Genomic DNA, 14684 nt, shown 5'->3' with positions numbered 1-14684 from the left:
GCCCTGAATTTGAGATTTCCTTGCTTCAGCTTCCCACAGTGCTGGGATTACAGGTATGGGGTACCACACCTGGCCCCATGGCATCTGTACATCCACCTGCTTTATAGTTCCAAATATACCATACTTAAACTCACAGAGTTAGAGGTGATGCTCAGCGATAGAGTGCTTGCCTAGCAAGCCCAAGGCCCTGAGATTCTCACATAACAAAGCAATTCCTACCTTACCTTCCTTTTGAGTACTTTAGCATATTTTATATTCAGAATTGAACACCATACTCCAGATGTGGTGTACCAGCACTGACTGTAAGGGGACTCTACTGTGCATATACGTGACTTGGGCATCATTCAGATTCTAGAAAGCATCTCATTTGTTAAAAAGCTGAGTGAGCTAGGTGTGCTGGCACATACCTGCACTACACAGTGAGCTTAAGGTTAGCCTGAACTTCATAGAGAGACCCTGTCTCAAAAAGACAAAATAGCTAAGCGCTAGTTCACTATTTCAGTTGTGACTGGCAAGCTAGATTTTAACTACTCTAACCACACTTTAGCAAAAGGCAGGTCTTTTACATTTTGTCTACATTAACACACCAAGACTGGATGGAATGACATATATTTTTTTTTTTAAACAGTTCATAGGAAAACCTTAAGTACAACACTTTAGATTTTTTTTTTTTTTTGGTAGAACTAGAGTTTTTTTTTTTTTTTCAGTGCTGAGGATTGAACTTCGGACCTTGCACTTGCCAGACAAGTACTACTGAGCTATCTCCCCAACCCTAGGGATTGAACTTGGGACCTCATGCTTGCCAAGCAGGTGCTTACACCGCTGAGTTGTATCCCTAGCCCAACACTTTAGATTTTTATAGAAAAAAAATTCTGTATTTTTGTAAGTTCAGCCTTAGGTGTTTTGTTTTCCCATTCCACTCTTGCTTTTTTTTTTTTTTTTAAATTTTTATTTAATTAACATTTATTGTGTGTGTGTGTGTGTGTGTGTGTGTGGTCAGCTCAGCACACCAGGGGGGCGCAGCTGGCTGGCATGTGGTGCTGGGGGATCGAACCTCGGTCCCTGTGCTTTATCAAGCTTGTTCCAAGTAGGCGCTTTAGACCACTGAGCCATCTCTCCAGCCCCTACTCTTGCTCTTTTAATACTGCATTTATTAAAAAAAAATAATCTAGGGCCGGGGAGATGGCTCAGTAGAATAAGCACTTGCCTGGCAAGTGCAAGGGTCTTAGTTCAATCCCTGGTTCCACCAAAAAAATAAAAAATAAAAATAAAAAAAATCATCTAACTTAAGAGTACTCAGTTCTTGAGGCTAGTCACATTTTTATGCTTTCATTCAACTACTTGCTTTTATTATTATTTTTTTTTTCTTTTGCAGAACCGGGGATTGAGCTCAGACCTTTGTGCTTGCCAGTGAAGCGCTTATTCCACTGAGCCATCTCCCTGGCCCCTTCCTTTTTATTTCGTCTTAATTTCTTATAACTTATTTTCTTCCAATTTTACATGCATATATCTGGTAATATGAACTAATTTGAAGACACTATTCAATACAACAAATATTGTAAAATTCATATTATTTTATTTACTGAAATTCTGTATCATTTGTAATTTTTTGTTTTAATGCTATTTTGTAGTCTTGAAAATAAAAAAAAAATTTAAAAAGAACAATATTGTTAAGTGTTAGGATATGAGAAAGTTAAGATTTTTAGAGTTGCAGAGATCGAAGATACAGGAAAAAGTCTCAAGTCAGCAGATTCAGATTTCTTTTTTAAAAAAAAAATTATTTATGGGGGGGCAGCTCAGCCCACCAGGGGGCGGGGCTGGCAGGCATGTGGTGCTGAGGGATTGAATTGCGGTCCCTGTGCTTTGCTAAGCTTGTTCTAAGTAGGTGCTTTAGACCACTGAGCCATTTCACCAGCCCTGAAATGTTATAGTGCTCTTTCCTTTTTTTTTTTTTGTGGAACCGGGGATTGAACTCAGGCCCTTGCGCTTGCCAGGCAAGCACTTATTCTACTGAGCCATCTCCCCGGCCCCTAGCAAACCATTTTAAAAGGAAAATTTTCAGGCTTATTCTGGTCTTCCGCAATCAGAATCTTTGCAATAAGGAGTTAGAAATTTCAACTAAGAAATTTTTTCCCAGATGAATTTTATAAGTTTGAGATGACGGCTATAAATATCTTTGTATAACATTATAATATCTGATCATTGGGAAAAAGTTTGAAATCAGACAGCTGTTAAATGCAGTATAGACATGGTGAAACCATTACAGGAACTGCTTTATAACAAGCATAATCATGCACTAATAACATGGAAAGTCAGTGAGAAGTGTAAAGAATAACCTAGTTATCAAAACCACCAGTCTGAACATGCATTAGCAGGGTGACAACCAATGTCTTCTGACTAGTCAGTTATCCTGACACTGGAGATTGAACCAGGGTCTTGTGCTGAGCTACATCCCCCAGCCCTTTATTTTAAATTTTGAGACAGGGTCTTGCTAAGTGTTGCCTCAGTGGGCTCAGACCTATAATAATCCTCCCAGTTTATCAGAGTCCTGAGATTATAGCTGTGTCCCACTCCACTATGCCTGGCTTTTTTCCTCCTTCCTCTCCTTTCCTTTAGTATTTAAAGACAGAATGTTACTATGTCAGAGTCTAGGCTGGCCTTGAACTCATACTCCTCCTGCCTCAGTTTCTGAGCACTGTTATAGGCGGGCACTTCCACCTGACAGTGTCATTCTTTTTTTTTTTTTTTTATTTGTGTGCGTGTGCGTGCGTGCGTGCGTGCGTGTGGCCAGTTCAGCCCACCAGGGGGCGGGGCTGGCTGGCATGTGGTGCTGGGGGATTGAACCTTGGTCCCAGTGCTTTGCTAAGCTTGTTCTAAGTAGGTGCTTTAGACCACTGAGCCATTTCACCAGCCCTCATTCTTTCATATGAGATGGTTAATGCGATGTAGCCATAGATACAATGAAGCAATCCAAAAAAATAAATACTTATTTCAGTTTTAAAAAACACAAAACAAAAGGACACCAATTATTTCTATATGAAGACACCCAAACCAAAGGCAAAACTTTGAAAAGTGGGCTAAAAGTATTTTTTAAGGTACTGGGAATTGAACTCAGGACCTTATGCTTGCCAGGTAGGGCTATTTCCCCAGCCCCTAAAAATCATTTTTAGAACACTAACTACAAAGTGAACTTGACAGACTAACCATGAATTTTGAAAAATGAGTCAATTTCAATAGTTACTTAAATATTTATATGAGTAAAGATGGTCTTTCATCACTCTGGGCTTTATGGTATTTTCACTTATCATTTCTATGAGTAGATCACCCATTTTGCAGAGCTGTGGACTGAATCTAGGGCCTTACACAGGCAAGGCAAATACTCTACCCTTGGCTATATCGCCAACCCTTGTTATGAGTAATTTTAAGTGAGAAAACCTGCAAAGGGCTAGCACAGTGCTTAATAAAGGCTAATTCCCTTTCTTCTTGATTAGGTAAAAGAATTACAAAAAACAAAACAAAACAAAACAAAACAAAACTGGACAACTAAAAGACTCAGAAAGGAGAAGCTGAAACCTAGAAAGATTCAAAACTATTTCTAAAAAAATTAAACGGCTGCCCAAGACAGGATGGGACTTTTTTTTTTTTTTTTTTTTTTTTTGCGGACCCGGGGATCGAACTCAGGCTCTTGCACTTGCTAGGCAAGCGTTTATTCCACTGAAGTCATCTCCCCAGCCACGATGGGACATATTTGAGAGAAGGCTGAGCCTTGTTTTATTTCCTTCCCCACTGGTCTTTCTACCTGGATCATTTACAACTGGGGATGCACAGCAGTGATTCTGATCCTAAAAAGAAAATGAACCAATACAGTATTGAACTAGACATCTTTCTGGAAATTATGTGCCTAGGCAGCAGGCACATGTCAGGAATAACAATGTGTAGTACCCAATAAAGTTTAATATGGCTTCACAAAAGCATTAAGTCATTTTAAAGCAGTAGTCTATGATATCAATTCTAACATATACATTTAAGTCATATGAATTTAAAGTTTTTATTTATGTATTTCACTGTAGTGCTGTGACAACAAAATGACATCTGTGTACCAGAGCATACATACATCAACAGTAAGATGTAACTTTTCATTACACCACTGCTAAAATATTTAGCTTTTTGTAGGAGACATAAGCATGTAAGATGGCCACACCAAATAATTTTCTGCTTTTTTCTTTAATCTTAATTTTTAAATCAGTAATACTTTATCAACTTCACTGTTAATAAACTGTAAATTATCTGGGTGATGGGGTGTGTGGAAGGGAATCATTCAACTGTATACTGTAATAGTTGCTAGAGTACTCACACACAGGCCAATAGGGAACTGTCACCATTATTAAGGGCTAATTACTGTTATTTGTTGCACAATGATAAAGTTCTTTTGAAAATAACAGCCCACTTATATGTGAAAAATGCCCTTTCTATTTCCACAGAAGAAAAAAATATTCAGAAAGTTATTTTTGGCCTTGCTATGTCAAAAAGTCAACTGTACAAAGATCTACGTGTTAAACCTAAAATTATAATTTTAAAAGTCTATTAAAAACAAAAATGTCATGCATTTTTATTATCAATTATGCAGAGGCTTTAAAACTGTTGCAAGACCATATAGTATATATTAGCTTTTATACTGCTAATGCACAACTAACAGCAAACTTGATTAGATTAACAGAAATCTGTCTTAATTACACCTTTATATATCACACTAGAGACAAATGCTGTAAGATTTGCAGAAACATTCTGAGTACTCAAATGGTAGGATAACTTTGTGTCGTAATCCTTCACATATAGAATAAAAGGAAAAAATTCTGTAGTCTCACGTTACAAAAAAACATACTGCTGAAAATATTAAGAGGCAAAGGATATTGTCTATAACACAAAGTAACTTACAACTAGTGTCAAAAAGCAAATGAAACCTCTAAATAAAAATATCAAAATACACAGAGCAACTGAAGCACAAATTCTGCATTAAATACAGTAAGGATTTAATAAGACAATGTACTAGTTAATAAGACACAAAAATAGGGTGAGCTAGGGCAACCAGTAAATAAAACCAAAATAACGGGGAAAAAAAATCAGAACCACTGTCATTCCCCTAGTTGAAGCACAACTTTTTTGGTGTCTTTCCATTCATATAATACCTAACACTGTACATTAAGTTTTTAATATCATAGAAAAACTTGGTTCTTCCATGAAATTCTTTGAATTCTTGATACATTTTCCAAAGTAGACATTATTATGAATGAAAAAAAACCAACCAACTGGCACCTATTTTTTTTTTTTTAACACTGACAATTTTTACAAGAACTTTTTAAAAGTTATCATAGTCTTTTTTGTCTTTTTTCCCTTCAGCCTCAAATCCATCAACGCCATCACTATCCCTTCTTCGTTTCCTGTTGTTGTGGATGTTAAAACGTTGGCTCATTTGGGGTAGTGGATCCATGCCTAGAACTTTGTGAATCTGGCGGAATGCAAGGAGTCTCAATGCAAACTGTAACAAAGAGAATGAGAATGTAGAATTAATTTAAAAACAAAAATTAATTCATAAGTTTACAGCCCCCACCCATATACAATTTACTTAAAAAGTATGTTCAAGTCACGTGGATCATAAGTGGGAGGCCAGCCTGGGCAATCCAGTGAACACCTCAAAGAAATTAAGTTTCACAAGTTCATCAGAACTGAAATTTTACACATCTTGATGTTATATTCCAGACTTGTGTGTATGCTACACTGTTTTGTAAAACATCAAGTTAAAAACAAACATTTATTTATTCATTTAGTAGAATCTGGGCCTAATCTTAGTACTCAGGAGGCTGAGATAGAAGAATTGCTGTGAGTTCAAGACCAGCCTGGATTACAAAGTGAGTTCAAGACCAACCTGAACTGCATAGTGAAAATCTGACTCAAAAAGACAAAACAAAAACAAAAATAACATATTCACTAGAAAAACATACAACACTATCCTGAAATAATGTAAAAAATATTCAGAAAAAGAGTCACTGAGCCTTTCTGTTCAGATAAAACTGTTTCCATAGTTTCTTAGGATGTTCATATTCATAGTCCTAAAGCATTCATTCCACACATGAAAAAAGATAATCTGGTCATTCACTCACATGCTTTTCTTTTTTTTTTTTTTTTTTTTCCTTCTTCCCAGAACCGGGGATTGAACTCAGACTCTTGTGCTTGCCAAGCAAACCAAGTAAGTGCTTACTCTACTGAGCCATCTCCCCGGCCCCCACATGCTTTCTTAATGGATACCTACCTGAACAATTTACTACACCAGAATACAAATTAACATAAGCAATTTTTCTGCTTTCATGACTAATCATTTAGTGGCACACACACACACACACACACACACACACACACACACACACACACCCCCCCCTCTCTACAAGTGACATCCAGAATACAAACTAGATGTAGAAAAATCAGAGCTAAGAGCTTTCAGAGAGTGGTTGAGCACTTAGGGGAAAGCATATAATTTAGGATCTGCAGTTATACTCATGTGGACAGCATTAAACTAATTTTCTACTGGTTAATATTATGTTCTTTCCAATATGTTTATTACTGTGCTGTAATGCGTGCCTATTTAGATGCTTTTATACAATTAAGAGACAAGTTCTGTAGAACAGACTTTTAGCAGTGAAACTTTTTTTTTTTTTTAAATTTCATTTGTGTGTGTGTGTGTGTGTATGTGTGTGTGTGGCCAGCTCAGCCCACCAGGGGACGGGGCTGGCTGGCATATGGTGCTGGGGGATTGAACCGTGGTCCCTGTGCTTTGCTGAGCTTGTTCTAAGTAGGTGCTTTAGACCATGGAGCCATCTCACCAGCCCCAGTGAAACTGTTGATCACAAGAACCTTACACTAACAAGCAGGTTCCAAAAAATTATAGATTAATATATCTATTAATAATGTGTATGATACATGTGGTTTTACCACACTGGATACTCTAACCAATACTTAATTGTTGTTCATAACTTTTTGTTTTGTTTTGTTTTTTTGAGACAGGGTCTTGCCTACATAGTTTAAACTGGCTTTGAACTTAACTGTATAGCCTAAAATGACCTCGGATTCACACAATTTTTGCCTTTGCCTGAGTGCTGGGATTGCAGATGTGCGCCATGCCTCTTTTACTTATTTTTAACCAGTGTGCCTTACAGTTTAAATACAAAGTGTTGCCCAAAGACTCATGATTCAAACACTGATCCTCAAAATGGCAATGTTCAGAGGCGAGGCCTAGAGATGTGATTGAATCATGAGGGTTCTAACTTTATCAGTGTCTTAATCTACACTGAAAGCACAATTACAAAGGTATTACTGGGAAATGACAGCATGAGGTAGGGTTTTGCTAAAGGAAATGGATCATGGGGCTGGCCCTTGGGGACTGTATGTCTCCTGTCCCCAGACCACTGCCTTCTCTTGGCCAAGTGATGAGTGATATTCACCATTTTGCCATGTTCTGCCTCACCCTAGAATTAAAAGCAATAGAATCAGCTTACTATGGACTGAAATCCCTGAAACCATGAGCAGAAAAAAAATCTTCCCTTTGTTATTTTTCACCAAGTATTTGGTCATATCACTGGCAAGCTGACCAATACAGTGGGATTGAGAATATTTTAATACTTAAAAAAAATTATGTATGTATATATTTATTTATTTTTGGTGGAACTGGGGATTGAACTCAGGCCCTTGCACTTGCCAGGGAAGTGCTTTAAAAAATGTATTTAATACAGGGTCTACAGGGTCTCACTAAACAGATTAGACTCAGCGATGCTCCTGTTTTCAGCCTCTCAAGCACTGAGATTACAGGTGGGACCGCCATGCCATCTCTAAATACTTTTATTACTCATTTTCTTTAAATTTAAAATAATATGCAACATTTCCAATATATAATCCTTCATAGCTTATGCTACTTTTTTATTTTTTGGTGCCAAGGATAGAACTCAGAATCTTGTACTTGCCAAGCAGGCTCTTAAACTACTATCTCCCAGATGCCTCCCCACCTTTTTTTAGGCAGTGTCTTGCTATGTAGCTGAGGCTGGCCTTGAATTTGCAGTAATCCTCTTGCCTCAGCCTCCTGAGTGCTGGGATTACAAGTATGTGCTATTATACCTGGCTTGTACTTACATCTTGCCTAAGATTTTTTTCCTATATAAAATTATACTTCTCGGCTGGGGAGATAGCTCAGTAGAATAAACGCTTGCCTGGTAAGTGCAAAGTTCTGAGTTTAATTCCCAGTACCACAAAAACAAACAAACAAAGCTTAATATTTTGCTTTTTTTTTTTTTTTTCCTGGCAGAACTGGGGATTGAACTCAAGCCCTTGTGCTTGCCAGGGAAGCGCTTATTCCACTGAGCCATCTCCCTGGCCCCAATATTTTGCTATTTTTTTTTTTTTTTATAGAATGTGTTTTTTTAAAAAAATTTATGTATGTATGTATGTGTGTATGTGTGTGTGTGTGTGGCCAGTTCAGCCCACCAGGGGGTGGGGCTGGCTGGCATGTGGTGCTGGGTGATTGAACCCCGGTCCCTGTGCTTTGCTGAGCTTGTTCTAAGTAGGTGCTTTATTTTTTAATTTTATTTATTTTTTTTTGCGGAACCGGGGATTGAACTCAGGCCCTTGTGCTTGCCAGGCAAGCACTTATTCTACTGAGCCATCTCCCCGGCGGTGCTTTAGACCACTGAGCCATCTCACCAGCCCTATTTTGCTATTTTAGCAGTCACTAAATCATATGGAATTTTCCTGTATCTATGCAATACCTTATTTTCTCCCCAGATGATTAGCCAATTAGTCCCATTTTGTTGATGAGTCCTTTAAAATTTAAAAAAAAAATTATGAATTATCAGCTTACTGTGCTGGGATTATAGGCCTGTGCCACCATGCCTGGTCTTGGTGGCTCAGCGTGCCCAGGGGTGGAGCTTGCAGGGTATGTGGTGCTGGTCCTTGAGCTTGCCAGGTAGGCGCTTAGACCTCTGAGCTATCTCCCCAGGCCCTGATGAGTCAGTCTTTTTCCACTGATCTGAAACATTGCTGCTTCAAAACAAATTGCGTTACACATTAACAGCCTAGTTTTAGATTCTTCTACTCTAAGATTGATCTGCATACTTCTGTGCTCTAATTAAACTATTTTTTTAATGTAATTAGGACAAGGTCTACAGGGTCTCACTATATAGATCAGACTTGTAATGATTCTTCTGTTTTCAGCCTCCCAAGTGCTGGGATTTCAGGTGTGCACCACTACACCCAGTCTCAATCACTGTCTCAGGACACCACGGGGGGGCAGGGCTGGTATGGCATGCTGGGGATCAAACCCTGGCCGCTGCACTCTGCCTAAGCAGGCATCTTTAGTTTGCTGAGCTACCTGGCTGGCCCTAACTATACTATTTAAATTTTCATTGTTTTATGGGATACAAAGGTAGTTTTAAAAAATTAACTAATGATCCTTTATGTACAAACAAAACTCTACTTTCTAATAACAAATGTAAAAGCTAAATAGCAAATATCAAAATAATGTGATCAAGAGCCTGCTTGGGTGAGTGCAGGGAGCAGGGTTCGACCCCCAGGACCACAGGCCACAACGGCCCCGTCCCCAGGTTGCTGAGCCTGCAATCCCAGTGCTGGGAAGGCTGAAATCAGAAGGAACACTATGAGTCCAAGCTGTATAGTAAGACCCTGTACCAAATACATTAAAAATAAAAACTCAGACACACTTTAATTTATTAATTTCTGCAGGTACATCCTTCAATGGAATTTAAAACTTTTTCAGTCACTTGGCTAAATACTCCCTAACTCTTCCCTTTACTTCAGGATTTTTTTTTTTTTGTACTGGGGATTGAACTTAGGACCTTGTGCCTGCCAGACAGGCTTGTGCCTGTGGAGCTATCTTCCTGGCACTTCTACTTGAGGCTTTGATCACTATTAGTCTGTTTTCATGTCCTATGTATTTGTTGGTTTTGAGTATTTTGCATACATGGAAGCACACAATAATCACACATAAGTACTGATACTGGAATTATAGGCTTATGCCACCACGTCCAGTTAATTTTTTTTTTTTAAATATTTATTTATTTATTTATTTATTTTGTGTGTGTGGCCAGCTCAGCCCACCAGGGGGCGGGGCTGGCTGGCATGTGGTGCTGGGGGATTGAACCGTGGTCCTTGTGTTTTGCTTAGCTTAGCTTGTTCTAAGTAGGCGCTTTAGACCACTGAGCCATCTCACCAGCCCCCAGTTAATTTTTTTGAGCCACAAAAATGTCTGAAAAAGAATTCTACCATACAGTTGCCTATTTATCAGCAAAAATAATTTGAGGACTGATGAAAAACTATTCCTATAGACACCTTAGAATTTTTTTTTTCAAAGTTTTATTGATAAACAGATAGCAATGAGACAGTTTCAAATCAAATCGGAAGTACAGTTTCAACGAATAATACATTGCATATATTCTTCTTAGTGGTTAACTGCTGTACAAGATGCGGACTTGAGATCCTGTTTACAAACACCATTAGAACAAATCATTCTATTCATTAAGAGAATGCAACTATATATCTATCCTAACCACTTTGAATACACAGATACAAAATGGACATTCATCGGTATACCCCATTTTTTCTAAGTTCCGTTATTGAATATTATAGGTGTGTAAACTCAGCAAAATATTCTAAAAGAGTCCAGTAGCCCATAATAGCATTGGGTCTTCTGTTTAACTGGCAATGTCAGAAATTATTGACCTGAGTACCCCACAGCTCAACATAACAGCATGGCTTTATTTCCTGTATTTTGTCTTCATACTTTTCTGCTGGATGGTTAAGACCAAGATAAAGCAGGACCTATGCAACAAGAGTTGTAGCTTTTTGGTCTGAGACACCTTAGAATTTTTAACAACACTTAAGACTTAAAAAATGTAGCTTGGGGGCTGGGGAGATGGCTCAGTAGGATAAGCGCTTGACTGGCAAATGCAAGGAACTGAGTTCAATCCCCAGTTCTGCCAAAAAAAAAAAAAAAGTATCTTAAGGGCCGGCCAAATAGCTCAGTGGACCAAAGTGCCTGCTTAGGCAAAGCACAGGGCCTGGGCATGGTGGTGCGCACCTGTAATGCCAGTGCTTGCGAGGCTGAAAACAGGAGGATCACTATGAGTCCAATCTGTAGTGAGACCCTGTACTAAATACATTAAAAAAAGGTTATTTTAATTTAAAATAAAAATTTTGAAAAAAAATGTACTTTACAATCCATTTCCTTTTTGGTGTGGGGTTAGTGCAGAAGGGAGCTTAAGAGTATGCTGATATAATTAAATGACAAAGCCTGTATCTGGCAGAAGCAACTTAAAAAGGATCACTGTGGAAAAAAAAAAAAAAAATACAGGGGCCGCGGAGATGGCTCAGTGGAGTAAGCGCTTCCCTGGTAAGCGCAAGGGCCTGAGTTTAATCCCCAGTTCTGCAAAACAAAAACAAAAACAAACAGAGGCATAGAAGAATAAAAGTGAACATTATAGAAGAAAAAGGTTTACAGTTTCAGACAGAGAGAAGAGACACAAATACTGGCACTATAAGCCACCATGAAACAAAGTGAATATTGGTACAGTTGTAGCTTGTTTACATCCTGAATTATACAAGTGCTTAGTGAAGCAGCACACCAGCTCTTTGCAAATGTAACACACAGTAAGTAGCCTTAAGCTACCCTACCATCATTACAGCCAAGACACTGAACCTCATTACTACTACAGAAATTCCTTTAGAGCTATACACTCCCTTTTTCTAACCCATTATCTAGGTTTCACTAATCTGGTCTCCTACTCTTGGGGGCCAGCCCATTAGCTCAGCTGTTTAAGTGATTGCTTAAACAAAGCAGTCAGGCTCAGGATGCTATGGTTCGATCCCCAGATTTTCAAGCCTTGCCAGACCTGCCCTGAAGGCATCCTGAGCCAGGTTAAAAAAAAAAAAAAAAAAAAAAAAATAAAAACCTTTTGGTTTCCAACTCTTTACAATTTTTTAAGTGTTATACTGGTAGATAATGCAGTCCTTCACTTTTCTTTTTTTCTTTGACACACTGGATATAACTATGGGGCTGGCTTTGAATTCACTATGTAGTGCTGGGACTACAGGTGTGTACCATCACCACTGGCTAGTCCTTCACTTTTAATAAGGACATCATCTTTCAATGTTTTTAAGACAGAGTCTCATTATACAATTTAGGCTGGCCTTGAGCTCACTAAATCCATGCTGGTCTAGAGCTCTCCACAAATATATTTTCTTAGTCTCCTGAGGACATTCATTCATTCATTCATTCATTTTTTTTTTTGGGGGGGGGGTACTGGGGATTGAACTCAGGACCAGGCAAGCACTGAGCTATCTCCCTGGCCCTGCCTGAGGACATTTTTAACTATTTCATAAAACTAGACATTTAGAAAACTGAATTTGGCTAATTTTTAAATGCCTTCTCCTAATCCAGAACATTGTAATGACTCCTTTCTTTTCTAAAAAGTTAAACCACAGGAACAAACAAAACTGTCCCAATACAGAAGAACTGGTCATCTTATAAGTTTGTAAGAGATCCATAATGCTCGTCATCTACTTCTTCCCCCTCCCCCTCCCCCTCCTCCTCCTACTACTATAACCACCACCACCTTTCCTATAGTTCATTTGGTACAAGGTCTTGCCACACAGCTCGAACTCATAGTGATCCTCCTGTCTCAGCCTCCCCAGCTGGATTTACAAGTGTGTGCCAGTACACCCAGTTTCAGGGGCTTGGTTTAGTGTGCTGGTACCACATGCGGTACCAGGGATCATACCCAGGTCCTTGAGCTTGCTAGGTAGGAGCTATCTCCCCAGCCCTATGATACAGCTGATCCTGACATCTTCTAAATTAGGTTGTAAGTCAAGATCTTAATCCACCTTACTGTGGATCATTATTGAAAGTTAGTATGTCTTCTTTCCTCCTATTCTTAGATTTCTGAAATAAATGTTAATGATGTAATTTTGGATTTTTTTTTTACAGTCACTTTCACTTTTTTTTTCCTCCTTAACACAAGGGTTCTGCTATGCAGTTCAGGCTGTTTTGAACTCATTTTGTAGTTCAGGCTTGCCTTTAACCTGCACTGATCCTCTTGCCTCAGTCTCATCAGTGCTGGGATTATATGTGTGCACCACCACATCTGGCCTACGTTTTTCTTCAATAATGTCTAAAACAATATAGCATGTCTCTCTTGTATAACTGCAGGATATCAGACTTTTTGTTCATATTCATAATATAACCTAACATCCAGAATTAAAGATACTGGGGGCTGGTGAGATGGCTCAGTGGTCTAAAGCACCTACTTAGTACAAGCTAAGCTAAGGAAAAACACAGGGACCGCGGTTCAATCCCCAGCACCACATGCCAGCCAGCCCCGCCCCCTGGTGGGCTGAGCTGGCCACACACACACCCACACACGCAATAAATAAATAAATAAATAAATATTTAAAAAAAAAGAATTAAAGATACTGAAAACACTGTTAAATTCTTATGTATATCATACACTTACACAGACACCCCTAAATATATTTAAAATTCTACTAATGAAATCTAGTTTAGGGGGCTGGAGAGATGGCTCAGTAGAATAAGCACTTGCCTGGCAAGTGCAAGGGCCTGAGTTCAATCCCTGGTTCTGCTGAAAAAAAAAAAAAAAAATCTAGTTCAGGTCTTTTTTCTGAAGGTGTATATACATTACATGGTGACTTCATCTAAATGACATTTATAACAAAATCAAAAGCCTTAAGGGCAGTAATCCAACAAAATTTTTGGATGAAGAATTCTAGTACCTGTGCACTGGATGTAATGTCTTCACGCTGCTGGTCAGTCATTGTTGCCAAAGTATCAAAGGGATCCTTTTCACAAGGATCCAAAAGCCCAGGACTACCTATAGTAATCACCACAGAAAGCAAAAAGCATTAGCACTGTAATCACTTGTTTATAAGAAGAGGTCTTATTCAACTATCCATCAAATGAAATTTTACTTCATTAAAGACAAAATAAAACTTACCTTTAAGAATAATTCCTGAAGAAATGCATTCAAAAACTCTTCTCAGAGCATCCCCTGGGCTCTGAGGACTAGAAGCACTACTAATTGCTTTCTCTACTAATAACTCCATAGCCTAAAATTAAAAACATTAAGATGTGTCTTAATAGTTTACAGAAGACCAAAGGAATTATTCATTTTCCAATAGTACGATAAATATAAAATGACATTATTTTTTTAAAAACTGGAAAAGTTACATAGAACAAATCATGAGAACAAAATAAAAACACGTATCAAAATATCTTAAAAATCAAGAAACGAAGCTGGGTTTGATGGCTGATACCTGTAATCCCATTTCTGGGAGTCTGAGGCAGGAGGATTGAAGTCCAAGCTCATAGACTTATTGTTGCTCCTACAGCAGTAGATCAGCACATTAGCCTACCATGACCTAGGTTCAATCTCTTATACCTGGAGGTGGGGTAGGGTGTTAAACCAAACCCAAAAAGACAAAACTCAACAAAAGAAAACCCTTAAATACTTTATTTCTATCTATTTATTCCATGGCCACTTCTCAGAATTTCAAAAGACTACAATTTTAAACTGGGCATGGTGGTGCATACCTATCATCCCATCACTTAGGAAGAC

The 14684-nt window shown here is 38.4% G+C and overlaps 1 protein-coding gene across 1 annotated transcript in view; it reads right to left on the bottom strand.

Annotated features, from left to right (window-relative positions):
* Window positions 1-3943: 3943 nt before the first annotated feature.
* The window catches only part of Zfr (zinc finger RNA binding protein), a 76276-nt gene continuing 65535 nt past the window's right edge, over window positions 3944-14684 (bottom strand). Inside the window, exons 17-19 of the mRNA XM_012517172.2 lie at window positions 14064-14175; window positions 13843-13940; window positions 3944-5536 (exon numbers count right to left, since the gene is read on the bottom strand). Of these exons, the coding sequence (XP_012372626.1) occupies window positions 5357-5536; window positions 13843-13940; window positions 14064-14175 (390 nt within the window). The 3' untranslated portion in view covers window positions 3944-5356. The remainder of the gene's footprint in view (window positions 5537-13842; window positions 13941-14063; window positions 14176-14684) is intronic.

The sequence above is a fragment of the Octodon degus genome, unplaced genomic scaffold (assembly GCF_000260255.1).
Source record: "Octodon degus isolate 3935 unplaced genomic scaffold, OctDeg1.0 scaffold00149, whole genome shotgun sequence".
Classification (NCBI taxonomy): Eukaryota; Metazoa; Chordata; class Mammalia; order Rodentia; family Octodontidae; genus Octodon; species Octodon degus.
This window is presented reverse-complemented; position numbering and strand designations above follow the sequence as displayed.